Consider the following 27,947-nt stretch of genomic DNA (forward strand, 5'->3'; position numbering starts at 1 on the left):
ACAAACAGTCCACAGACACCTTGTTACTCAATATGTTCCAAGGATTAGCAGAAGCACCAGGGAGTCTGTTAAATTTTGAAGCTCAGGCCCAAAGCCTGCATTGCAACTCCACATGGTAACAGGATGCCCAAGTGCGGGGCAATGATGCTACAGAATACTAAGCCTGCACCCTCCTTTCAAGGCAAAATATTTATGCTTTCATCCTCCACCCTTGACATCATTCTCACCTCCAGAAAAGCATTGCATTGGCCCCAAATTCCCTCTTTACCTGATCTGCTAGGAATACATGCTAACATTTTAAGTGATAACACCTTCTTAAATTATTTTCCCTGAGGCTACTTTATGAGATTGTTAAATATGCAATTGAAACATACGACTCACACTTGGTGACAGGTGACACATCATCTCACAATTAAATTCTTCTCACAATCATAGGTTGGGCTAAATGGTGTTGAGGTGGCTTGTTTGGTGATCCAGGAAGGAAAACTCAACAGGTCCAGTCAGAAGCATCAATCTACTAGCTCTGTGAAATGGCCTGTAACCTTCGTTTGCTTAGCTTGACCAGAGCTGTGCCTTCGATGGTGCCTCATTTCTCCGTTCTCAAACAGCTGCTTTCCTTTGGGAAACCAGGCTGTGGAATACAAAAGGCAAGCTTTAATTTATCCCCCTTCTCTTCTACTTGTCTACAGCCCAAACTCATGAACATACTTCTCTCCTCTCAGCTAAATGTAACTTCAGCACTTCTCCTTGCCTTAATGTGTTTTCCTAATTAGGTTTCACATTAAAACCAGCTGCTACCAGGGTGGGTTTTTTTTTTTTTTCTTTTTTCACTTTTATAAAGCATTAGAAGATTAATTGACTCATTATGTGGAAACAGGAGGATGTAAATTTAGGGAGCTTTTTGTTTAACTTGGGTTATAAATTGCAGCTCATTTTCTTTGTTTATGTTTTCCCACCCACTATGTCCCCCATAACTAAGGACGTTTTGTTTCAGTCTTCCAGATGATGGTCTCTTTGTTTCTCGAAAGTCAATGCAGCACCTAGATTCTGGCTGCTGAGTTGGGACAAAAGCTAACATTATCAAAGCTGCTTACAGTCTCCACATGCCACACAACAGGCCTGAGAGTCAGGAGGACTTATTCCCATCCCTACCACTACCTTTCCTGGCATTTCAAATGAGAGTTCTTATTTATCCACGTAAGTTCATACAGAGGCCAGGTAGAGCTGAAAATCCACGTGTACCTACTTAATGGAGTGCCTGTAAGGACGTGAGAGGACACATTGTATAATGTATTATAAAGACACTACGGAGATCGATACATAATTTCTACTTAGCCCTAATTAGTCTACCTGCATAAAAAATATCCAAATAAATACACTAAAAGCTTTATAGATGTGTGTTACTACCTAGTTAGTGATCCTTGGAAGTTAATAGTCAAAAGGGCTAACTTTTACTTGATTTTACATATAAACTTGAGCAAAGTTCTTATTGTAAAGGCATTATCATTTGTGATGTTAAATCCATTGTTGACCCAACAGAGAGTAAACATTAGGTAGCAGAACATTTGAATGGGGTTAAGGGTAGGAAGTGGTATGCATTCCTTTATGCATTCTCGCAACAGCCCTACAAGGCAGGCACCATATTGTTCTATTTAGAGATTAGCAAACAGAAATATGAAGACTAAGAAGACACATGGAATTCTAGCCCTCCTTTGGTTTCATATGGCTATATGTGTAGACATTTTAACACCTGTGTTTAACTGTCACTTTCTCTAATATTGATAGCACAAGAATGGTGTTTGGAGGTTTGGTTAGTAGCCAATATTCTGTAACTCTCAATCTTGCCTTCGCATTCCCTTCATCTTCTACTCAGCCTCCAAGTATCAGAGCACAGGTTCTCATACCCAAGAGTTGGGTGCCCTTGACACAGAGTTCAAAGGAGACAGACATGAGGCCAGAGAGCATCCACAGGCCTACATTGTCTATGGAGTCTGAGGAGCTCATCTCCATATCATAGTATAAATCTGAATGGAAGAAAGAAGAAATAGAAGACAGCAAGAACTCATTTCAAATGACCAAGCCATGTATTTCCTTCACCATAACAACAGCCTGGAGATTCCATGGCATGGCCAGCAGTAGTGTGACTATACCATTGAAAGCCAGCTTTGTAACAGTGTCCCCAGGACTTCAGAAAAAGCCACCAACAATGAGGATATGCACTCCTCTCTTCGTATCTTAAAGCATTGTTTCCTGGCCTGCACCATCACCTAAAAAGACACCAACTCATGCAGATGTTCAAGTCGTTTATACAAAATGGCACAGCACTTGCATTAGCCCTATATTAGTTCCTCCATGATCGTTCAGTTGTCTCTAGCTTACTTCTAATGCCCAGTACAATATAAATGCTGTGTAAATTGTTGTTAATAAGGCTTGTTTGGAAAATAATGATGAGGAAAAAGTAGTACATGTTCAGTTCACAGACACATTTGAATATCTTAACTGAAGTTGACTGAATCCACAGATAATAAAACTCATGGACTCAAATGGCCAATTGTCCTTAAAAGATCCTAAGTCCAAGCTGTTCTCTGCCTTCATCAGAAAATGAGTGGTGGGAAAACACTATAGGGATGTGTGTGTGTGTGTGTGTGTGTGTGTGTGTGTGTGTGTGACCTATATGATAACCTGTATGTTTCAGTGTTTAATTAAGAATAGTGCCCTGCAATTCCAAAAGGCAGGCTTGCATTTTTGCTTAACTGAGCAAGTAATAATTTATTAAGGTCCAATTAAGTCTCTTAAGTCTACAAACTTTACTGTTTGTGACCTGCAGTGGAACTCTGAGTATCTCTGTGCAGATTTACAGTGGAAGAAACCAAACTTTGGAGATATTCCTTACTCCATAATATAGAACTATGATGAAGCCATGCTCATTCATTATCCAGAACATTCTGCCACCACGTCAAGACCTTTCGAAATCCCACTCCCTCACAGTATTAGAATTAATGGGAAGATTTATTCACCGTGAAGTGCCAAGTAGAGGTATGGATGAGATGTTTTCATGAATTTTTACTTTGATTATTAACTCAAGAAAAAGGACAAATGCAAAAATCACCAATGCTGAGCCCTGCAAAGGAATAATGCTAAGCTGTTCCCAAGTTCATGTGGAATCAGAATCTTCAATAAACAATGCTATTTATAGGATGAACGTCATACAAGTTAACTTATCCCATATGCTAAGAAGATGGGTGTTAGGACACAAGTAAGGCATTAATTCAGGGTAAGACAGGAAGATATTTGAGTGACAGGCCAAGTGCCTGGCTAGCTGAGACTATTCTAAGTAGCAAATGATAATAAACAAAAGGGGAATGTGTTGTTGATACAGGCAGCATCAAGAATTAATGAGGTCCCAGAAGAGTATCAAAGGAGTTAGCTAGTTTTATACTGTATTATTCATCTAGAAGGCTGCTGAATTGTGTTCATATGTGTATCACATACAACACACTCAGTCATTCTTTAGCCAAGTATGGAAGCTTCCCAGTATGGATTCATCTAAATCCCAGCATCTTGATTAAACAGCTGGGACTCAGCTGTGCAGGCTTAATCTTTATTGGTTAATAGTTGAAAGTTCTTTTTAACTTGACAAGGCAATACGATTAATGAGAATGACTTATTATAGTAAGAAAATGCATGCAGAGATTATATGTAAACATATGGATTGTGTCAACATAGATGCAGATCAAATTTTATAGCCAAAACTAAATGATAAAGTTATTTAACAGCAATCCTCCTAAATATACAGAGAGAGAGAGAGAGAGATATGAAATCGCTTCTTAGTGGAACTAGAAAATGCCACAGGTTGCCATTTACCCTCTTTCAGGAAACCCAGCTGCCAGTGAGTTTGAAGTCCAAGGTCTGAGAGTCCTTCTGTTTCCATCTGAGTGTGTTTCATCCAACAAGTCTCTAGACTGTTTGCTTCTTCCCCAGTGCCCTCCAAGGATGCTGATCTACAAGGAGACATGTCTGAATCTGCATCATTGGTATAGCATTCGAGGATCTGTCTATCGCTAGACCACCAACTGCTTCATGGAAAGAGCTGGCACTGGGGAGAGAAATGGATTCGACATTTCCAAAGCCAAGGACTCTATAAAACTCACTGAACTGTCGTTATTATATAAAATGCATGATCTGACATGTTTTTACATATGTTTCCAAAACATTGTTACTCTTTAGATCCCTACCAACCAAAACATGGAATAAGAAAACTGAAAACACCAGTTCTAGAATATATTGTACAAGAAATCTTTAGGATTTTCCATGCAAGTGAGCAATGATGATTGGAGTAGCATTTATTTGTGCATGTGCCTGAGTTATTACATTTGAGGGTATGATAAATGATTCAATAGAAAATAGAAGAAATGATGAGTAAAGATATTGGAAAAAATAAATCACCTTCAATTGTTGAACAATGGTCTTTCTTGGTTTGGGAAGATGTCCAAAATGATAATAATGCATTTCTCAGTAAATTTTTCATTTTTCCTTTCTGAAGGTTCCCCAGTGCCAGTAGGTATAGATGTCCAGGTTGAAAGTATCGACAGCATTTCAGAGGTTGACATGGTGAGTTTTACCATAGGGTACTGAACTTTTTTTCTGAAAAGAATAAAATAATAGTTTTGAAACCATTGGTTTTTGAATAAGCCATTTCAGGCATTTGTTATTAGTCTTTCCTACTTTGCATCATAGTAGGGTTGCGGTTGCTTTCCCCTCTTCCATTCACTTCTTTCTCCTCCTGACGACACTAGGATTCTTTCCTTCCCTGGTTCTGTCTCGGGTTGCTCATGCATGGCTTCCTGCAGAATATCATGGTAAATTTGCCGTCTGTCACAGGCTGAAAACAAGAATGCAAGAAAAACAACCACACAGTTTGCAAACTATGACATCTCAGCCCCAGGGCCTTGTTCTTAAGATGATAGACTGCTATGCTGAGCTTTATTATTTCCAGCTGTTTCTGTTGATATTACTTCTGCTTGTCTCTAAATAACCAATATCAGAAGATATTTTAAGATTCATGATCAACACATTTAATTTAGAAAAGTTTGGTTATCCCATGGTATGTTGTAACATGAATCTTAAAAGTTCTTATTAATAAAAACAAACCTGGAGCCAGGTATTGGGGTAAATGCTGAAACATCAGAGAAACAGAACAAGCCACAGCTTCCTCATCTTGCCAATTCCTCAGCTGATCCTATTTCCTCACACTGGAAGCCTGAGTCCTCATCTGAATGGATCTCAGCTGAACTGCTGCTGAAAGCCTAAAAGCTTAAAATCGTAAAAGCCTCTAGTTCCTGGTCCTCATGCCTTATATACCTTTCTGCTTCCTGCCATCAACCCCTAGGATTAAAGGCATGTGTCTTTCCCAAGCAAGACATGAGATTTCAAGTGCTGGGATTAAAGGTGTGTGTCACCATGCCTGGCTGTTTCCAGTGTGGCTTTGAACTCACAGAGATCCGGATGGATCTCTACCTCCGGAATGCAGGGGTGTGTGCCACCATTTCCTGTCCTCTCTGTCTATCTAGTGGTTGTTCTGTTCTCTGATCCCAGATAAGCTTATAAGGGTGCACAATATATTGGGGGACAAAATATCACCAAAGTATGTTATAGAAATATAGAAGAGCTTGATGTTTTTACTTTCCAATGTAATACCCATATTTCATAGAACATTTTTTATTTTTAAAATCATTATTTCATTTATAGTCATGTATGAAAATGGATATATAATAACTTTATATATATATATGTATATGTATATATATATATGTATATGTGTATGTATGTATATGTATATATATATATATATATATATATATATATATATACATACATACACACATATTGGGAAGAAAAACTAAGAAAGACTAAATTGTTGGATACATATTGGTGAAATTATTAAGGCCACTCCACGTAGTTAAAAGGGAGGTTTGTTTTGTGGGGTACCTTACAATGAAGGGATAGGTTGCAGGGTCTGCGAAAGGTATGGCACAGTCTGGCGGTGTTCTCTGGAGAACTCTGCTCGGTCTGCCTAGAGCATCCAGAGTCCTGGGACCAAGAGAGAGACCTCTTCCCGATCCTTGGGCTTCCGCTTCCTCCTCTGCCCCGCCTTGTGGGCGTGACCATTACCGAAGCCTCAATGGGGGTTGGAACATTCCAACGCTGGAATGGCTATCCACTACAGATACAAATAAATTCAAAACTTTTGTTTGCAGAAATAGTTATACATGTTACAGCTCAAACACCAAAAAGATTTATTTGAAAAGTACTTACTCTCAAATTTTGTTTTTCCAGTAAAGTATTACTATCCATTTACCTGGACTTGTAAGCTCTAAACTCTGACATAAAGAACCTACAGACTATGAAAGTAGATAAAAAATACCTAAAAGCCACTTTTGAAAAACTGCATGAGACTACATATTTAAAAGCTTCAAAACAAGAGAAAATGAAGTATCAGGATGAATAGAATGTCTATTAACAGGATGTCTATTAAATAATAAATATTTTCAAATAGAAGTGAAATTCAAAGGGAAAATACTCGAAAATTTCCTTTTACTACCAACCCCCCTTTTAGCCTTGCCCAGTCCCCCAACCCACTCTACCTGCTTTTGTGCCTTTTCCCTTCTTTAACCTGATTTCGTCATTTTTAGCCACTTTCGTGTTTTAATAGCCTTGACAATACTTTTTCCATTTCATGTTCCCTATTTTTGATGTATAAGGACTCTCTTTGTCTAGGTAACTTTCCGAATCATTTTTTCGGATAAGTGATTTTCAGCATTGCAGGTATTTTACTGTGACAAGAGCAGATGCTGGTCCAGCTTTTGTACTTGAATATTTCATTTCCAGGTGAATTTTTTTTTAACCTCCTTATTTTATGTTCATTTTATACAGTCTGGGTTTTGATGAGCCCTTTCCTTTGTGTGTGCATGCCAAATACAGCTCCTTTCTAAGACACATTTTCAGTGGTCCTTGCCTTGCCTTCACCTAATGGCTGCCAGGGAACAGAGGAAGTCCTCACTGAGGAAAATCCCAAGTAACTGTATGCTGTTGACAGGAGCCCAGAGCCTCAGACCCATGGAGTGATGGCAAAGCCTTTTCTTCTGGTCCACGTGTGAAATATAGACATTCTGTGCAGGAAAGTCCAGCATAGCTTCACCCCTCCCCCAACATTTACAGCCTGAAGACTGCTCCTTCAGAGATTAGCTAAACCTGACCCCTAGGTCCAGCTGTATACTATAAACCCTGCCTGCTTGTTCAGCTGTGTGTAGTAACCAGCTTCCTTGCTCAGCGGTATGCAACAACTCTGCTGTCTGTTCAAAGTCTACACAATAAATAAGCTGAGGGTCCTAGGTGCACAGGCTTCTTCAGCAGAGAGCTCAGACCACACAATCCCACATTTCTGCCTGTCCACGTGTGTGTTTGTCTTGTCTTCAACCCCATGAAGTGCCAGTCAGGTTTGTACCTGGAGCCGTGCTAGAAATGAGTTGCCCCTCTCCCACCCCCACACCCCATTTTGGTGTCTCTTCTGCCCTCTTTACATGGGTTCCCTTGGTTTCGATTGTGTGTGCAGGTAAATAACAAATACTCTGCAGGTGCCCAGCACCAAGCAAAATGCAGTTGATGGGTCTTTTGGTGTACTTTCTATGTTAATAGTACCCCTGTATTGATTTAACTTGGAGTGCCTTTAGGTGGATCCTGTGCCCTCCTGTTGGCCCTAGACCCCAGGCTCTGTCTCTCTCTAGATTTGGTCTCCCTTTTCATTGAAGTTGCCCAGCTGGTCCTTAGCATTATTTCAGATTGTAACTGTAATCATCCTTTCTTTTCCACATTAAACATCATAGCCTGGACTTTTTGTGCGGGGGTGTTAAAAGTGTTTTCAATTGAAATGTCAAAGTTGTGTGGTTTATGAGGTGGGCGCATATAACATTCACAGTATGCCCATCAAAACATGGCTAGCTCCTCACACTTTTTGTGAACGTACTCAAATTGCTGCTTGCTTTTTGGAATGCCCAGCACACCGATGATGAAATACACACACCCGCAGCCATTCTTCTATGTAACACACCACCAGGACTTCTGTGTAGCATCACACGGGGACTTCCTGTCCTGCTGCAACTTAGCTCCAGTTTATTCTCCTGTTCCCTCCTCCCTACTCCTCTCCGGTTCTAGCAGCCAACAACTGGGATGAGATCAACTATTTGAGAGTCCACATGTGAATCTTCCACATGGGAGATGCTTGCCTTCAATAAAGTCAAGGAGTACTTCTCCATGAATAGGGAAAAACTGAAGTATTTCCATTCTAAATTTTGCTTCTATCTGAAAAAAAAAAAATTGTTATTCTCTACAAGGATTCTACATATATTGATCCTTATAATTCATTCTCTTTTTATGTATCTTTCACATGCATATGCTAATGAAATTTTCAAAAGTTGCTGATAGATATTTTAAGTAAAACTTTTTGACATGTACTTCATACTATGTATACTTGTTTTATAGAAATAACTTTGAATTCAGATTCTGCATATGACTAAACCTGCCAATACCACATTAAGGATAAAGAGTGAGAGAGGAAGAGAGAACAGAAGCAAAGTGAGACTCTCTTAAGAATGTACATTCTTGAATCATACAGCTCTTCCAGCTGTTTATTTAATCATATATCTTTCATAGTGATTCTTCCTCCTAACTGAATGAAAACGTGAGGAGGTGTGAAAATTCCAGATAGAGCTAAATAAAATCTTCTATGACCCATTCATTACCCATGACTCAATCTGGTCTTAAAATTTTCTTCTCCAATATCTATTTAGTTCACAAAGGCCTCAAGTTAAACATTATTTATTTCCCAGCACTTGCCCAAATGATAGTGCCCTGGACCTCCCTAAAACAATGGCCTGAGCTAGAATATCCCCACACTTCCTGACCCAAAGGCAGCTCTTATTAATGCCTCTTGTTGTCTATTGCAAATCTAAAATGAGATTTAAATAATAATTAAGTCATTCAATGAGCTAGCCTGTGCCTAACACCACCCTCTTCTCTACAAACTCCCAAACTGGGTATTGTCCTTCTCCCCTAAATTAGGTTTACTTTACTGCTCGGTGTCAGAAAAACATGGGCTGGTTTCAACATGCCCAACTAGAAAATACTTTACAAATGTGAGTGACCTCCCTGCATTGTACCTCACTTCATGCTAAAGGTTAGCTTTGTCAAATGTTCTAGATATTATCATCCCATCCCTTTTGCCTCACTCAGAATTCCTTTTAAATTCTGTCTCACTCTCCACTCAGCAAACTTCAGCTTGGTTGTGGTGATATTTTATTTGTATGTTAATAAATAAAGTTTGTCTGGAGATCAGAGGACATAATAGCCAGCCATAAACCAAAGTCAGGCAGTGGTAACCCACACCCTTAGTCCAATCACAAGGCAGGCAGAGTCTCTGTGCGTTCAAGGACACAGCCAAGCATGGTGACATACTCCTTTAATCCTAGTACCAACCATAGAGACCTGGAGGTCTATACAGACAGGCAGTGACAAGGAAGTAAAGTAACTGGGCTAAGAGCCAATGAGAAGGCAGAGCAGCAAGGCAATAAAGGTGCAAGTTAGACAAGAAGAAGTTGGTTCTCTTGGGAAGCTAAGGTTAGTTGGTGACTATTCCTATTTCTCTGATCTCTACGGCTTTCACCCCTGTATTTGGCTCTGTGTTTCTTATTTAATAGGACGGTTTAGAAATTTGTCTATACTTGGTTCTCATGATAGTGTTGACTAGTGGTAATACTGATGTCTCAAAGGCAGGCATCAGTATCAGCTATCTGACTTCATAAGTTCAGTGTTTGGCCAATGACCTCTGGAGCAGACTGAGCATATCATTCCAAGTATATGCCTCTTAATCCAATCCATACGCTAACCCACACAATTCCCTGGGAAGGAGTGTCACGCTATTGAAGAAACGGTTTGTTTACTAGCCCTCATTCTAATCCACAGCCACCCATAGCTAAGGGTCGCAGTTAATTCACAGTGGACATTTTTGGAACCTAGGATTTATCTTTTGTTTGTACAACAAATGCCAAAGTCATGTAACACACATCACTTTAAGAAAAGTTGGATTTGAGTTGATAAAGGTAAGTAAACTGTTGTGAAAAGTGAAACATAGTCAAGAAAAGTTAAACACATTATAAATATTCGGACCCAATGAATATTTATGATGATAGGAATTTCTTTTCAACCAACCAAAATATTAACTGTAACATCTGAATGCTATATAAAATTCAAATTCTTTAAAGTTTGTCTGGTTTTTTTAACTATAATATAAGTATAAATTTTTATTCCTCGTCCTTATATTCTTACAGCTGGCATGCATGATATCAGTTCAGCCCCTTGAACTGTGCTGAACTGGATGCTAACATAGGTTTCTAGCCCTATTGCCATATTCTTTTTTTTTTTAATTAAGAAATTTTTTTATTCATTCTACATAGCATAGCTCCCCCCTCATCCCTCCTCCTGCTCCCTCCAAGCCTTCCTGTAAGGGTTTTGTCCTTAATTATGCCATCATCCTGGGACGCAGGCCAGCCTAAAAAGCGGGCAGACCCTCTGTGCCCCCCTTCTCTCTTTCCACCCTCCGCACAGTCTCTCTCTCTCTCTCTCTCTCTCTCTCTCTCTCTCTCTCTCTCTTCCTCCCTCCAATCTCCCCTCCCTCCCTCTCTCTCCCAATAAAGCTCTAGAAAGGTAACCATGGCTGGTGACTTTCCTCCAGCACACTCCTCTGCCAGCATGGCCATCACATGCAGCAGCCTGCTACCAGCAGCACTAGTACACTTCCCCCCAAGCCCACCCCTCATCCCTTCCTCTGAAAAGGTATGGCCTCCCATGGGGAGTCAGCAAAGCCCTGCATTAAAGCTAGTGTATACAATGCCAGTTCAGGATGAGCCCTGTTCTCTGAACTGGGAACACTGGCAACTTGCTTCTAGTGAGTGCGTATCTCAACAGCCCTCAGAAGTGATTCTTGTGGAAAGCATCACTTCACAGTATCCTTTCTGTCTTCCAAGCATTGTAGCCTTGAACCTCCAACTACTTGCTTTCCACTAATAAATACTGTGTTCACACACATTCTTGTAGGACTGTAGTGTCTATTGGGAGATCTGTTTAAAATAATAATGCAAACTGATGAACATAAAACCAAATTTAGAGGTGCATACTTACATAGTTTTTTTTTCTTAACTATGGTGGCATATGCTATATTTCCAGCCCTCAGGAGGCCAAGGCAACAGGATCCTGAGTTGAAATCTAGACTGTATTTCAATAGTAGGACTATGATTAAAAAGAAGTAGGAAGTGTAAGGGAAAGAAAGGAGGAAGGAAAGGGGGAGGGATGGAATGGGAAGAAGTTGGAGATGGGAGTGGAGGAGAGAGATGAGGAAAGTGAGGATAGCTTCATCCTACATCTCTCTGAAACTACAATACAAACAATAACTTACAACGATGAACACTGTGACCATTAGCGAGTTCATAAGGCTGAAGTGATGATCTGAGCACTGGTTCTCACTGGTTCTTTTCTCTGTGCCCAGGACTTTACAATGACTTTTTATCTCAGGCACTATTGGAAGGATGAGAGGCTTGCCTTTCCTAGCACTACAAACAAGAGCATGACCTTCGATCACAGACTAATTCAAAAGATTTGGGTACCTGATATCTTCTTTGTCCATTCTAAAAGATCCTTCATCCATGACACAACGGTGGAGAACATCATGCTTCGAGTACACCCGGATGGAAACGTTCTCTTCAGCCTCAGGTATGAGAGCTTCCTGTGGCCTTTGGCTTCCTTGGATCATGGCCATCAAAACCAAACTTGCTGAGTCTCTCTCTTCACACTAAACCAACAGCCTTGCTGTCGGGTTCATGACACTGAAGGTTGGGACACAATCAGATTGTGTAGTTTCCCCCACTTCTGTTACCCAAAACATTAAGGAATTTCTTTCTATTCTGTATAGTCCCATTCTGGTCACATATTGTTTGGACAAATAGAATGGAGCTGAATTCTGGAAATCCTTAAAAGTCTGATACACAATTGTTTATGTATGTTTAGTTATGTCTAAACAATGGGCTTAGAACTCATGTCTATTAATAAACTCCCTCCTATCACTATATTCCACCAGGTAGTTTAGAATCTTGAATCAGCAAGATACTTTCTTCAGTTAGCCCCTTCATTTGTCACATGAAGGCATAATTGCAATACAAGTTAACATAAATTTTCTCACTTGCTTTTTGTTTGTTTTTAGTTAAAACATGTATTCTAGCACTGTTCTGTTATAGGCTTTTCATCTTTAATGATCCATATTTTATTTTAGCCAAATGAGTTCTGTGCATATGGAGTGGCTTATAATAGAAATTCTGAGAGGAAAAAAAAAAGGAAATGTCCAAGCTATTTGGCTTTTTTAATGCTCTAGAAATCTGAGACAGGGTCTATAGTATGTTTTAAAAACTGAGGTCTTTATCCTTGTAAACTGTGTGAGTTGTTCTATATGGGGGGGATACTTGCAAATATGATTAAGTTAATGATTTGTTGTTTGTTTGTTTGTTTGTTTGTTTGTTTTTAGAGATAGGGTTTCTATGTGTAGCCCTGGCTTTCCCGGACCTTTCTTTGTAGAACAGACTGGCCTCAAACACAGAGATCTGCCTGACTCTGCCTCCTAAGTAGTGATATTAAAGGTGTATGCCACCAAAACCAGCTCTAAATTGATGGTCTCAACTTGGGAAAATGGTCCTGTAGTATCTGTATGGGCTTTAGATGTAGCATAAGAATCTTTATAATAGAAAAAGGAGAGGAATTGGCAATGAGATCCCAAGCTAAGGACAGCTGGTATCAACTAGTGTGAGGAGATGTTCCCCTGAGAAGTCTTACAAGAGTAATTCTGGACCAGTGATTCTAATCAGACCTCTGGCCTGCAGAACTGTGAAAAATATATTTATGCTGTGATTAGCTGTTATAGCAGCAATAAGAAATTTTTTCATTAGAAATATCATTCACAGAGTAGCTATCATCAGCCATTTATAAAAAGCTATAAAGCCAGTTAGTGAGCAGTACTGGTTTTTTTTTGTTTTTGTTTTTGTTTTGTTTTTTTTTAATGTTCATTGGTGTTTTGCCTGCACGTATGTCTCTGTGAGAACATCAGACCTTGTGTCGTTAGCTGCCATGTGGATGCTAGGAATTGAACCCTGGTCTTCTGGGAGATCAGTCAGTGCTCTTAACTACTGAGCCATCTCTCCAGCGACACCCCACTCCAGTACTGTTTTCTATAAGACTCATAAATATAAGTGTCAAAAGTCACTAAGAATCAAAAACAGAATCATACCAAAGAGCCGACTGTTTTAAAGTCACTTTGGTGAGAGGATGAACAGCAATAGATAAACTCTGTGGATCTTACTTACCTTGCACATTCTAATGTCTGTTTGGCCCTTGCCAGGCAGATAATGGTGAAGTCACCTTTAATCTCTTGGACTATCTTGTCTAAGAAGAGCATTTCTGTTCATCTGGAGTCCATAAGCCATACCAGAGAGTATATGCTCATGGTGTTTATCATATGTTCATTGTGCCATGATATTATTCTCTCCTCTGGAGAGGATGAAACTAAGATCACTCATCTGGCTGGTCAACTGTCAGTTAACATTTTCCTCACCAAGGCCTTCATGAGCTTTCCTGGTCCCCAGTGCTCTGTGCATGGTGATATATATATATATATATATCTCACTACTGGCAGAATGATGTCCCGCTTTCCAGGAAGGACAATTGAAACGTGTTGTGATCTCTCCTGGACTCGGCCTTCTTCTCCTTTTCTGGTTATTGTTTTAATCCTCATTGTATAAAGTGCAATGTTCCCCACTCAGGTGTACCCATGAGCGTAATATCTGAATTCTTTGAGTCTTTCTGAGGAAGCTTAACCCTGGAGGCCTTTTAAAGACGCCCATACTCAAGAGCACAGCTCTTCAATCCAACAAAAGAACCAGTCCAGGCACAGATCCAGGTCTCCTGGTGCCAGCCTGGGTTCTGAGGCCACCTAGCCAAAATCCTCGTCAGCCATTCCTTTCTTCATGTATACTATAAAGCGAAGTAGTATAAAGAGCTCAGGAAACACTTCCTTTAATGTACGAGGAACACACCAGACTAAGCATGTGTTTTGCAGGTAAGGGCATCCACACAACTCCAATCTTGATGCTGTGACTACTGACAATACAATTCAGATCACAGAAGATTAAATGATGCTACTCTTCTGAGTAACGCAGGGGCACCAGGCAGGAGCATCTGCTGCCTTTGTTTTTGCAGACTTGCTCGGGGCCTTTTAGGAACCTCTAATCTGCTATTGCGGCTACCACAGCTCTCACTTTGACGCAAGATCATAGGACGGCAGCTTCTGCCTGAAGCCGGGAGAATCCAGGAGAATATGAGATTTTAAGAAAGAAAACTAAGCCTCATCAATATGCAAGCCTTTACCTTGTTAGTTCCCGAATCATGTGTTAGGAATGTAGATCTGTCGCTGAACATGCTTCCGGCTTTGCCTCAGTACCAGAAGGAAAATTTCCTAGTGCCTTGTGAAGGAAACCCTTACCTATAGATTTGTATTGTCACCACCCCAACTCTTTTTTACTGGAAACTACTGAACTTTGCATCTTCTAGAGAGCAGAACATGTTTAAATCCACAGAAAGCATCTTGACTTTGAAGTATTTTTCTGAAAAGAAAAAAAGAAAAATCGGCACCAGAAAATGCAAAAGGAGCTTAGCAGGAAATGGTGAAATCAGGAGCAAGTGTAAGAATTCACTCATCAATCTCTGTCTTGAGCTATCTCCATCCTTCTGAGTTTTTTTCCTTGTTATTTGAACAGAAGACAGGCAGGCCTGCTTTTCATTATCCTTGAAAGGCACACAAAGCAAGCAACCAATGAGATGCTTCATTGCTGCATGCTAGTTGGGCCATATGGAGAAATGATCACAGTTCTCTTTCTTGCTCTGTTACAGGATAACAGTTTCAGCCATGTGCCTTATGGACTTCAGCAGGTTTCCTCTGGACACTCAGAACTGTTCTCTGGAGCTGGAAAGCTGTAAGTCTTTCTGCCTGGTAAAATAAGCATGCATCATCGTCAGAACATACCCTCACACACTCACAGGGAAATAAGCATGGGTTTAGCAAGCATTTAAACATCATATCATATTTTCCCATCTTACCCTATTTTCCAGTTATAGTGAGTTGCTTTTCAGTGTTACACCACCTCTCTTTTTTCTAATGATGATGATGACAGATTGTCTCTCAAATGAGAAGATTCAGGGGAAAATGCTTTGGTAATTAAATATTCTGTGTTTTTCACAATAGCAATAAATAGGCAGCTTCCTAACATTAGCACTGATTTTCCACATGTGAAAGGTCCTGGAATCCTAAATCTGGACAAGCCCAAACCTCTATTAAATGTGTGCGAGCTCCCCACAGGAACCCAGCTTAGAGCACCGACTTCATTAATGGGCCTCTGTTCCAGCTCCCTGCCAATTACTGTTACTCAATATTTATTTTTGATAAGACAACTTAAATGTTGACCAAAACTAATGGGTACCACCTACACATCTGTTCCTTTGTACACATCTATTACAAACATTTTATAACCCAAGAGAAAAATCATAAGATTCATTTAAGAATTTCATCCAAGAGAGGTACATTAAAGAAATTTAAAGGTATGGACTCGGCCCATGTGAGGCAGTGCTCTGGCCTTACCCTGAGGCCTGGCTTAATTTCATATGAGAATTCACACAGATAGGTACATTGGAGAATTGTAAGCATCACAGAGGAAGAAACACTTCCATCCTGACAGTCTTCAGTCTCTGGATTTTAGAGATGGATGCAGGGCTGGTGTTTGGCTTTGTTTCCTTTTTGAAGTGCTGGTTTGTTAGGTCCCTTGGAAAATATCTTTGGATACATAGCACCTGGATGCCATTGAACCAGAGACTACTTAAACATGGCTACAGACCTTACCTAACTTCTAAGACAGGAACCGTCTGTGTTACTGTAGATGCCTACAATGAAGAAGACCTAATGCTCTACTGGAAACATGGCAACAAGTCCTTGAACACGGAAGAGCACATCGCCCTTTCTCAGTTCTTCATTGAAGAATTCAGCGCATCCAGTGGATTGGCTTTCTATAGCAGCACAGGTACATCACTGCACATAGACAAGTCCGTGGCCACTGCTGAGCGCCTACTGCCTGTGATGTAAATATCTTTCTCTCCGGCTTGTGCAAACCCTTCCAACTAGATGCCTTCTGTTCTTGGCCCCTCCACTCTATGCTTAGTAGAACTTACAGAACGATCTTTGCAACATGGAAATCACTGCTCAAAACCCTTTCTAGATTAAAACCCTTTGGTGTTTTCCCATCACACTTAGAACCAAGGCAAGCTTCTCAATGATCTACACCCGCCCACCAACCCCTGCTCCTCTATCATATTGTCCTCCACTTCCCCCTCACTTGCTCTCAGACATTCATTTCTTCTATGTGGCTTTGCTCTGCCTCTGCCCCACTATCTCATGACCAATTGCCTGCTTTAGTCAACACTTTGTAAAATATCTTCCCAAATGGTGATATCCCTTTGAAACTAGGCCTCTTTCCTCACTATTTCCTATCTCCACAGCACATACTTCCAACTGAAGTAGATGCCTCATTGTCTATTGTCTAAGTCTTTGGAGAGAGGTCAGGAACTCTATCTGCCTTGCTAACCATTTCTTTCCAGATCCTAGAATATGCCTTGCATATGGTAGATGCTCAGTAAAAATCAGTTGACACAATTGAGTTAACAAGGTGCACTTTTGCCCTAAAGAGAAAATCTGTTTAGAATCAGAAGTACAGTATATACTATTCACCATGATTGATAGATTTCTGATTTGGTAGTATTTATCCCAGGAGTTTTTAAAACTGATCTGGCTGTTAACTAAAGTTTGGAGCAGCCTCTTTCTGACCTCTTCCACAACACCCCACCCCCACAGCCAGTATCCACCACCATGCTAGTGACAAAAATATCATTTGTGGTTCAAGGAGCTGGGTTCAGGCTACAAGGTGTGGTTGCAGCTGGCCTTCAAGGTTGGAGTTGCCCTGGCTAGAATCCTTCCCACCTGCTCAGCTTTGGAGCTTGAGGAGCAGATACTGAGTTATCTATGTAAAAGTCTGTGTCTTAAGAGTACAACCAAAATTTAAATCTCAAAGAGGCTAATTGCAGCCCAGGAACCAATGTGTCTCTAGCTGTTTGGATAAGGGGGAATGTCTGTTTCACTTGCTTGCATTTCACTGTTTGCTTGCATTCTTGGACATTCAACAAATGATGCTATTAATTTTAATCATGTTCACTGCATTTTCTGATATGCAAACAACACACATTTGTGTTCTTTGATCACTTATAAATCCCTGGCACATAGAAGATTCTCAGAATCAAATTGTTGAATAAATGAATACGTGGTGGATAATCCAAAAAGAATTTCAAAGTTCAAAGAGCCCTTGGAATATGAAACACACTTCAAGCAGACAAGCTATTGTGATTCAGTTTTTTTTGCTTCTCTTGCTCCTTTTTCATATATGATGTCAGGAACTTAATATTTTTAGTCCTCAGTTCAATTAAATCAGTATTTAAATAAATGAATGTATATGGTAGACAGTGATATATATGAGTTTTAATTTTTCTTTATTATTTCTGTGTTAAAATAACTTTGATAGATGATAAATTATGTGTATAATCTGTCTTTCAAATGTTATCATAATTGTGATACACAGGAAACACAGAAATCTAAGGGTGGTATTCTTGAACCAATAAATACAATATATCTATAATAATAGAGATTGCGTTTCTAAGGATTTTGAAGCTTAAATATCCAGGAATATATTTGGTAGAAATTCAACCAAATTTGAAGTCAAAGTAGAGGGTAAGTTTTCCAGTTTCTAACTCTACCTCTAAATCCTTCCATTCACTCTACTATTTGTCCTTGGGCAGAATCAACACTAGGTAATTTTTATCTTCTTCTCTTCATGTTTTAGAGTCTGTCAAAAATCAGACAAAACATCACTGAAAATCTGTTCACAAAGATGCTTTATGTATTTTTAAATGAACTGTGAAGTCTTAACATTCCAGTTTGATTACACTTTTAAGAAATAGAACATAAGTTCCTATAAAAATGAACTCAGATAAAATTAATTTCAAATGTCCAGTTTTGTATAGCATGATGTAGTTTGTTTTAATTTTAAAAGTAACTAACAGAAGAATCTTTAACAAAAGCTTATATTTGTTATTGGAGAAATAATCTATACACATATGGGTATGGTTTTATGTGCCTGTCTGTTTTAAAATTCTAAGAAAGGGGTAGAGATTGGGAAGAGTTTCAATTTTATTTCAGTTCTAATTTTGTTAAAGCATGCACATTTTTAACGAGAAGGAATAAAATGGGTTCTAAGAGTAGATAAACGCAAGAACGCAGCACTTTGAAAGCTGTGTTCAAATATCAAGTTAATAGTGCACCCAGATTTGACTAGTTCCCAAGCTTCAGAAAGATGACCTTAGGAACTGATTGCAGTTCCTGAGTAGGTGGCCGCTCTGCCTCATGTCATGCATCAATTTTAAGTGTGGTGCTTTCCTGTTTAAACATTTTAGCTTCATCAAAGTGACTGTGAGTATTTTTCTTTACCCCAGTCATCACAACTACCAACTATAACCACCATCTTCGAATGACTACCCAAGAAAAATAAATAAATAAAATAAATCCTGCATCACTCCCAGTGTAAAAGCTGGAATTAGAGGGAGTTGTAGAAACTTACTTTTTTTTGTAGCTGAGCCACAGAGTCTTACTTTTCTTACAATGCCTTCACCGCTCCCATTGCCTCTGCACAAACCCATGGCCACCCAGTAACACCAAGTAGGAGAGGGTTTCCCTGTCCCTCATCCCTTCCTGTGCTCTTCTAACTCACCTTGAACTCACAAAGGGAACACCTTGAATTAACAAAGGAAAGACTCCTACCTGTGTGGAACGCACTGGAAAAGTATTTGTTATCAAACTAACGTGCAAGGGCAGCTGCCTGAGGTCACATTCTTAGTCCATGACTTACTGCCAGGACAACTTTGGAAGAGTTGCTTAATCCCACCCTCCATTGCTTTAGCTTTAAGATGGTGCTTTACAATAGCCTCTGTCTCCTGGGATTGTGTAGATTAACTGATACACTTAACTATGGACCATGCTGCTTGAGCAATATTAGAAACTCCCATCAGCACCATTTCATTGTGATGCTTTTAATACAATCTGAGGCCTTAGTGGCAGAAAGTGACTAAAGGTGACAATTTACAGGTAGAGAAGAAGCCTTGAATGCTATCTTTGGATGGCACCTCAGTTACTGCCAGCCCTTATCTCACAGTCTTTAGTTCTGCCTCTTTCTACTGATGGAGGCAATGGGAGATTCCCTCCCATACATGTGCCTACATGGAGTTCACATTAAAAAGGATGATGCCACACACATAAAGGTATGAAGAGTGTGTGACTCACATGATGAGCTTCCTAGAGAGAGCAATCCAGGCTGCCTAGCAGGTCTGAAAGTAGCTGAGAGCACAGGAAGGAGCAACTGGCTTGGAGTTTTATGGTGGCTTGGGCAGAGTTAAGGTCCAGGGTGATCGCTTCGGTGAAGCAGACACTGATGGCTTGAAGTTTTCCCAGGTGGCAAAAGTGGTTTTGTTCTATTTTTGTGTTTGCAGAGTTTAGTAGTATCATTTGTTTTTGTTTTTTAGTTTGTTATTTATGGGGTAGAAAGGGACATAGAAATGGAGCCTGGGAACTCTCTGTACTTTAATATTAAAGATGAAATCAGACTCTGTTACATTACCTGGAGTGACGATCCAGCCTTCTCACAAGGCAGCACGACCTGTTGCAATGGGTAAGGGAGCCCTGATGACGTACCGTCCACCCAATCCTGGTCCTCCTTTCCTGATCCACAGGGTGGAACAGCGTTCTTCCTTCCTGGTTAATCCCTTGCACCAGCCCCACCAATCAAATTCCAGATGATAATTCTCTAGAAAAATGTTAAATAAAGAGAAGTGAAGTTTAGTGATATATACTTACCTCATATTTCTGAGGCTCTGGGTCTAATCCTTAACATTGTGAAATAATAATAAATAATACTAATAATGATAATTCATTAAAAGAATAGTCACCTAAATTTATTTCAAGAACTCAATAATGAACAAAAAGCCACACACAATCAACCCTCTGTATCCATTGCTCTCACATCTATGGACACAGCCAATTGTGAGTAGAAAATATTGGTGAACATATTTGTACTGAGCATGAACACAGCTATGTGTGGTCAGAACTCCCTAAACGACGCAATATAACAGCCATTTGCATTGCATTTACATTGTATTACTCACTACAGACAATTGTCTAAAATACACGGTCAGATATAAATGGCTTATATTCAAATAATTCTACAGGAGTTTAAATGAGCACCTGCACTTCTATAGACATCAGTGTCCAAGGTTTCCTGGACTCAATCCCTTTACACATCTGTAGGAGGAACTATACTGGAATACTATCTTTATTTATAAATTACTTTTATGATTATTCCTTATTTTAATTTTTCAACAATTATAGGAAGCTGTAGAGGTTGCTATATTATTATTCTACCCTACAGGAATAATCAAAACTTTCTATTTCACACACAGTAAAGTAGGTGACAGATACAAACAAGGACATGTGGCAGGCTTTTGGCTAAGATCAAGTGCAAATCCAAGTCAATGAGTGGAACAAAAGGGAGTATCTAGTCTAACCTTAGAATGCTCTGCCTGATGTATCTTTATTTCCACTGCTAGTGAAATTAGTCACCTTCAAGTATATGTGTTCCAAGGCATATGTGTCAGCTAGCAGTGAGAATTTTAGTGTCTAATAAGATGAGAAATATAATAAACAGTTAACTGAGAATCAGAGGCTGGATGCAGAGCCTCCCAATTCAATGTAGTTGTCTTAGTGCTCTAGGTGATAGGTAGCAGGGTCTGGGAAAGATGTAGCGCAGTCTGGCAGTGTTCTCTGGAGAACTCTACTCGGTCTACCTCCAGCGTCCAGGGTCCAGGAACCAAGAAAGCTGGTCCATCTGGGTCTCAGGTCTTCAGGGTCCTCTCTCAGCCCCGCCTTGTAGACGTGACAGTTATGGAAGCCTCAATGGGTGTTGGAACTTCCAGATCAAAGCTGGAATGGCTACCCACTACATACTCTGGTTTCTCTTAAGGTCATATAAATCTTCTGCCTTGTAAACATCCTTATAGTAAATACAAAAACAAAAAAAACAAAAAAACAGAATTCTGTGCACTTTGCTATGACAACAATTGTATTTGTCATCAGATTAAATAATATCACCAACATGAGTTTATTTGATTCCAACAATATGCAAAGAAATATCACCATTGGTAATCTGTTGCTGATTGAACCCTTAGTGGGTGTTCCCAACCTAAGGTCCAGTGATCTACTCCAAATCTTTTCTTACAGATAAAATAGTCTTCATTTACAGCTAATAAATGATCATGAATTCTGACATGCAATCATCAATTGGCACTGAAGCCTTCGCTTCTTGTAGAAACACTACAAACAACATAAGTGTGCAAAAGGGTCTTTAAGGGCCACACACAATATGTAATTACCACTAACACGCCCCGCCCCCCAGCTTGGGTGTAGGAGTTAAGCATAATTTTGGATGAATAATTAAGTAGACTATAGTTCAGGCTATCTAACAGTGTTAGACTGGAAGCTCAGGTACTGGCTGGTGCTGAGGAAACACAGGTGGGTATGTCACATTCTATGAAAGCTGAGAGTCTGACCTCTGAAGAGCACAGCAAGCAGCTAATCATGGTGTCTCCTAGAAGCCTGTCTAATGGTAACGGTTTCTTTCTCCTAGGGTGGTACTACAGGCTTTTCATCAACTTTGTGCTACGGAGGCATATTTTCTTCTTTGTACTGCAGACCTATTTCCCAGCCATGTTGATGGTGATGCTTTCATGGGTTTCATTCTGGATTGACCGGAGAGCTGTTCCTGCAAGAGTATCCCTGGGTAAGTAAAATTTTCATTTGTTGTAAAATTATAATATGGAAGGATGGGCAAGGAGGCAAATAAAAGAGGATGCTGCATGGAGAACTAAAAATGGTGGTAGATTGGTTAGGGTAGGGCTGTGTGTTCAGGTGAGAGTGTTTATCTTTAGCTGGCTCCAAGGACAAGTTGTAATTGGGCTCTTTCTTTGGCAACTGAGCGTTTGAAGATGAAGGTGTTGCTGAGTGATCAGCAGCTGAGTGATGGATAGTTAGAAATGAGAATGGGGTTATGAAGAAACAAATGAGCTCACTTTAAAACATGTCTTTGCCACTAAAGAAACCCCCATCCCTTACCCAAGTTTATTTGGCTTTGTAAGACAAATGTTCTACAACATAGAAGGAAGAACCCATAAAGTAATTCACACTGCACTTTTGGTGTCTCAATAAATCCCAGGGCAGAGCATGCTTAATTGGAGAGCATGAGTGCTGATGAGAAATTAGAACTTAACTCAATGAGATTCAATGGCAGTAGGATTTCAGGGGAAACACAAAGCCTGACCCATTAAGTCACCATGAGAGGATGATTATGTAATCCATCCAGCATGTTAGATGCTACTATTACACACCCTCATTTATGGGATGTAGCAGGAATCTTACAAAGTCTTATTAATAAAATCAAACCTGGAGCAAAGTATTGGGGTGAATGCTGGAAGATCAGAGAAGCAGAAAAAGCCACAGCTACCTCACCTCGCCAGTTCCTCAGCTGGTCTTGTTTCCTCAGACTGCAAGATTCTGAGTCCTCATCCAAATGATTCTCAGCTGAACTGTGCTGCTCAAAGCCTAAAAGCTTAATCAGCCAAATGCTTCTAGTTTCTGGTCTTCACAACTTATATATCTTTCTACTTTCTGCTGTCACTCCCTGGTATTAAAGGCTGGATTTCTGGGATTAAAGGTGTGTGTCACCATGCCTAGTCATTTCTAATGTGGCCTTGAACTCAGAGATCCAGAGGTATTTCTGTCTCTGGAGTGCTAGAATTAAAGGTGTGTGTTACCACTGCCTATCCTCATGTTTAATATTGTGGCCTGTTCTCTGACCCCAGATAAGTTTATTAGCCTACACAATATTTGGGGGAACACAGTACCACCACAATGGGAACCATTTCAAAACCACTTGGTGGTCATTGAGTCCTTGCAAAGTGGGATGTGCCAAGTTAAGCACTTGGAAGCCATGTTACTTAATGAGGACCCAGGAGTTAATGCCACTTGCCTTCTTTTCTGGTTTAGGACAATTTATCTTTTCCACTAATTTTGTGTTTTTTAACCTGTGAAGCTCTATCTTGAGAGAAGATTTTAGTAAGTGCTTCACAATCATTGTAACGATAATAAAATTCATTGTAGAAAGGATCGTTTTTTGAAGTTAATGTTCACAAATTTTATGCATACTTCAAAAGATCATTTGAAGGCATAAATTATTAATGTTAATAATTTGTTCACCTCTTTCCCCTGTAAAAGCCACAGTATGCAAGCACTTCAGACTTGAATATCTTCAAGGAAAAGTATGATCTGCATGAGAAATTAAATTATTTTAACTATGCCTTCATATCAGAACATCTATGTCCTGACCCCAGTATAAGAGGGGCAAGCATAGACCCAAACCAGAGTCTGAGGGCACATGCCAGCCCTCAAGAGAGACTGATAAAGGCATCCAGTCTAAATGCATATTAGCATGACTTCTAATCATATCTCTCAAGTTGACTGCTATGCATTTATACGGCGATAATGGCAGCTCTAAAAGCTAGTAGACTGAAGTGAAGTATGAATGCAGAAATTCAAAGCCTCTCTGAAATCCCGCCTTGTATCTGGATTTATCCCTGGGAGACAGGAAAATTTTGTGTATTTATGTAAATTAGCATCCAAATCAGAGCAACCCCTCTCCCACTTCTACTGCAACAAATAGCAGCTTTCCCATAGCATTTCCCAAGCTTTTGCTTCCTACCACCCTCAAATCTAGTCTTCATTTGCTTGTCTTTCTAAATGCAGTGTTGTGCAGATCCTGCAAGGCACAGTGTGCTATTTCAAAACATGGTTATAATGTGTATTGACCAAATCAGGTAATTAACATTTCCACCTCCTTCTGATAAGTTTGTGTTTGGTGCCTTTGAGCTCCTAGTTATCCATCAACTGTATGGTAAGCTAGTATAAACTGTGGTCCTTACTGTGTTAGAGAACACTAGAACTCACTTTTGCTTGTGTCTGGGTAGTCACGACTAGCATCTCTCTATCTCCTCATCCCTTTACCCTTTCCACCCTCTTATAGTTAGTATTATGCATTCTGATAACTTTTAAAATAACTTCTACATGGAAGGAATATGTCAAACTTGTCTCTCTGTTCTGACTTACTTCACTTAACATAGTGCCCTCCACGTCCGCCCACTTGCCACAACGGGCTATCAGTTTTATGACTTAATAGTATTTCATTCTGTATATGGGAAATTTTCATCCACGTAGCTACTTTTCTTTTTTATTAGCATTTGTTAATTGTCCGAGCTAATGGGATTCATTGTGTCATTTTCATTGGGTATATAATATATTTTGATCATCCTTAATCCCTTATTAGCCACATCCTACTCCTGATCCCACTGTTTCCCTTCCTCTGTCTCCAAACTCTCCTTCTCCTGTTATTGATTGTTGTCATTTTTCCTTTGTTATTGTTACATGTACACACATAGATACATAAATGCAACCTATTGAGGACATTTAGTGTTGCTCATGTGTTTTTAGGGCTGACACTTGACACTGCATAATCACTTAGGGAACTCATCCCTATGGAAGTCCCTCAGAAGTCATTGACCACCTGTAGTTTTTTACCTAAGCATGGGCCCTTATGAGATTTTCCCCATCCATTTTGGCAAGTCAAGTGGTGTTGTCATTGTTCTCATTTGGGTAGCCATACTGTTCAGATTTTGTAGGTGTAGATTCCCTGTTTTATGTAGAAAACACAGTCCTCCAGCAGATATCCTAGTCTTTTGGCTCTTAGAATTTTTTTGTTCCCCTTTCCAAGATGTTTCCTGAGCCTTAGGGGTAGGGGCTGTATTTTAGATGTATCAGTTGTGGTGGTACCCATGGTCAATTGTTCTCTAAATTTTGACCAATTGTGGCTTACTGTAATGGCTTCCATTTGCTGCAAAAAGAAGCTTCAACTAGTATAATTTCTAACTAAATTGTAATACTTATCCTTATACCTACAAATAAATATAGCTATTATCCATGTATCTATCGATAAGCACATAGACTGAGCATTGTAGATATTAGTCATTTTGAACAATGAAGTAATTAATATGGGTGTGCAATTATCTCATGGACATGCTGATATTGTTTCTTTCTGACATATATCCAGAAGTGGAATAGCTGGATCATATGGTAAATCTATTTTTAGTCTCTTGAGGAAGTTCCATACCATTCTTCATAAACTTGGTGTGTGTGTGTGTGTGTGTGTGTGTGTGTGTGTGTGTGTGTGTTGTTGACCATTGTAATTGGGGTAAGATGATCACTAATTGTAGTTAGACTTGCATTTTCAATGTGTACAAAGAATTTGATTTTTTTTTTTTTTTGCAAATTGCTGGAAATTCTTTTGGGTTAGAGGTGTTTGAAACAGTTTCTCTGTGTAAGCCTAGCTGTCCTAGAACTCACGTTGTAGACCAGGCTGACTTCAAACTCAGAGATCCACCTGCTTCTGCCTTCCAAACAGTGAGATTAAAGGCATGTACTACCACCATTCAGCAATGAATTTCTTCTTTTGAAAGTATATACTCATATTCTTTGCTCATCAATAATTGAATTGCTTATTTTGTTGTTAGGTTTTTAATGTATACTTTTTACTTTGTATATAATTTTTTGTTTGTTTGTTTGTTTGTTTGTTTTTCGAGACAGGGTTTCTCTGTAGCTTTGGAGGCTGTCCTGGAACTTGCTTTGTAGACCAGGCTGGCCTCGAACTCACAGAGATCTGCCTGCCTCTGCCTCCAGAGTGCTGGGATTACAGGCATGCGCCACCACCACCCGGCTGGATATAATATTTTGACAAACTAATGGGGTAATTAGAAAAATATTTCCCATTATGTAGGTGGTCTGGTCATTGTGTTTATTTCTTTTGCTGTGCAGAACTTCTTAATTTGATTCAGCTACTTTTGTCTAATTTTGCTCTTATTTACTGTGCCTCAGGAGTGTCATCCAAAAATTCATCACCTGTACCAATGTTTGAAGTGTTTCCCTAAATTTTCTTCTAGTAGTTCAGAATTTCAGGTGTTATATTCAAACAAGTGGTCGTATTGATTTCTTCAGACTGTTGCAATAAATTTTCATTGAAAATAATGACAAGTATGATCTTATTAAATAGCTCAGGAAGTGATGGTTTTTAAAAGGTCAGTCACAGTGTGGAAGCTGAAACTACCTAGTAGATGAAAATCCACTGGTCTATTTTGTACTGTGAACAGGTCTTTCACCCATGGGTTTAGTTACTTGAAAGGCACAAGCTTACTAAGTAACTTCCAGATCTCCCAAAGATTTCTGCAATTTATTGTATAACACCAGAAAAAGAGCAATCGATATTACCATTAATTTTTCATAAAAATTTAGAAGTGGGAGGTTCACAATGACAGGTATAAGTTTGGTGGCATTCTAGGGTGGGCTTGAAAGTGTGGGTCACATGGTTAACAATGAACAGCATTGTTCTTTCACTTAATGTGATACAGTGATTAGCCCAAGTTTAAGAAAATCAGTGCCAAATCCTCAGATTGGAGTGATTGATTTGCCTTTTTCATTTGAATAAAAGTGGTATTTCACTGAAAAGGAGGATAGGAAATGGTAGAGACCTTACAATAACATGTGCAAAGTCCTGTGTTTGATCAGCAGTACCACAAATAATAAATGAATTGTTGATCAAGAAATTGCCTAGTTCTCCTCTTGACTCCTGTAACTGAGGGTTTTCCTCAAAATAGCCTTTGTATTTTGGTTTATAAAAACACCATGTAAACTTCACATTCCATCATACAAAATGGCTCAAATGAGTGCACATGTGCAAGAGAAATTTATGTAACTATCACAGAGATGAGCAAAACTTCTAATAACAACCACTGGACACTGGTACCCCTATGAGTGCAAATTGCTGCTTCTAGCCACTGAGTGGTACTGCCATAGCCAAGCCATATCTTTCCTTTATATGCTTCTTATTGTCATTGTGCCTATGGGCATAGGAAAAATGTTCTTACTCACATGAAGGCCAATGAAGACCACGCCCTCCCTCAGGAGAACTGTTTATAGCACATCCACTGAAGGGATGAATAAAGCCAGACATCCACAAAGTGGAAAACTGCGTGCCTACTGCTGTCAATGTGGTTAATGAACTGCCGCCCCATCATGCCTGTCAATGAACCACGGACATGAAGAATTCTCCCCAGACAGCCCTTACTTCACACCCACATGTGATTAAAAGTTAATATGGTGAAACTGTGAGGGATCAGGGGGCCTGAGTCAAATGGCCTGACTAAATATTTTCTCATAACACTTTTCTAACTGTGCATACTGATATCAGTAGGTGGGAATGTAATTTTCTAATGTAATATAAGGCCTTTCCTTGAATAAATGGTCAGTTCATGTGATTCAAAACCCCTTTACTGGGATGTTAACTTTAATGGATCTACAAGGAAAACCATTTGTCAAGCTTAATGTATTTCCAAGGGATGGCTCAAGACATAATGGGTATGTGGAATGTGGCTCTAACAGTCCCAACTTCCACTTGTGGTGCTCTAAAAATTTATGTCAGTATCTTACCATTTGCTTCCCCATC

The 27,947-nt window shown here is 39.6% G+C and overlaps 1 protein-coding gene across 1 annotated transcript in view; it reads left to right on the plus strand.

Annotated features, from left to right (window-relative positions):
• The window catches only part of Gabrr3 (gamma-aminobutyric acid type A receptor subunit rho3), a 52,452-nt gene that overhangs the window by 15,472 nt on the left and 9,033 nt on the right, over nt 1-27,947 (plus strand). Inside the window, exons 3-7 of the mRNA XM_036204176.1 lie at nt 4,544-4,611; nt 11,597-11,820; nt 15,040-15,122; nt 16,080-16,220; nt 21,975-22,127. Of these exons, the coding sequence (XP_036060069.1) occupies nt 4,544-4,611; nt 11,597-11,820; nt 15,040-15,122; nt 16,080-16,220; nt 21,975-22,127 (669 nt within the window). The remainder of the gene's footprint in view (nt 1-4,543; nt 4,612-11,596; nt 11,821-15,039; nt 15,123-16,079; nt 16,221-21,974; nt 22,128-27,947) is intronic.

The sequence above is a fragment of the Onychomys torridus genome, chromosome 12, assembly GCF_903995425.1.
Source record: "Onychomys torridus chromosome 12, mOncTor1.1, whole genome shotgun sequence".
Classification (NCBI taxonomy): Eukaryota; Metazoa; Chordata; class Mammalia; order Rodentia; family Cricetidae; genus Onychomys; species Onychomys torridus.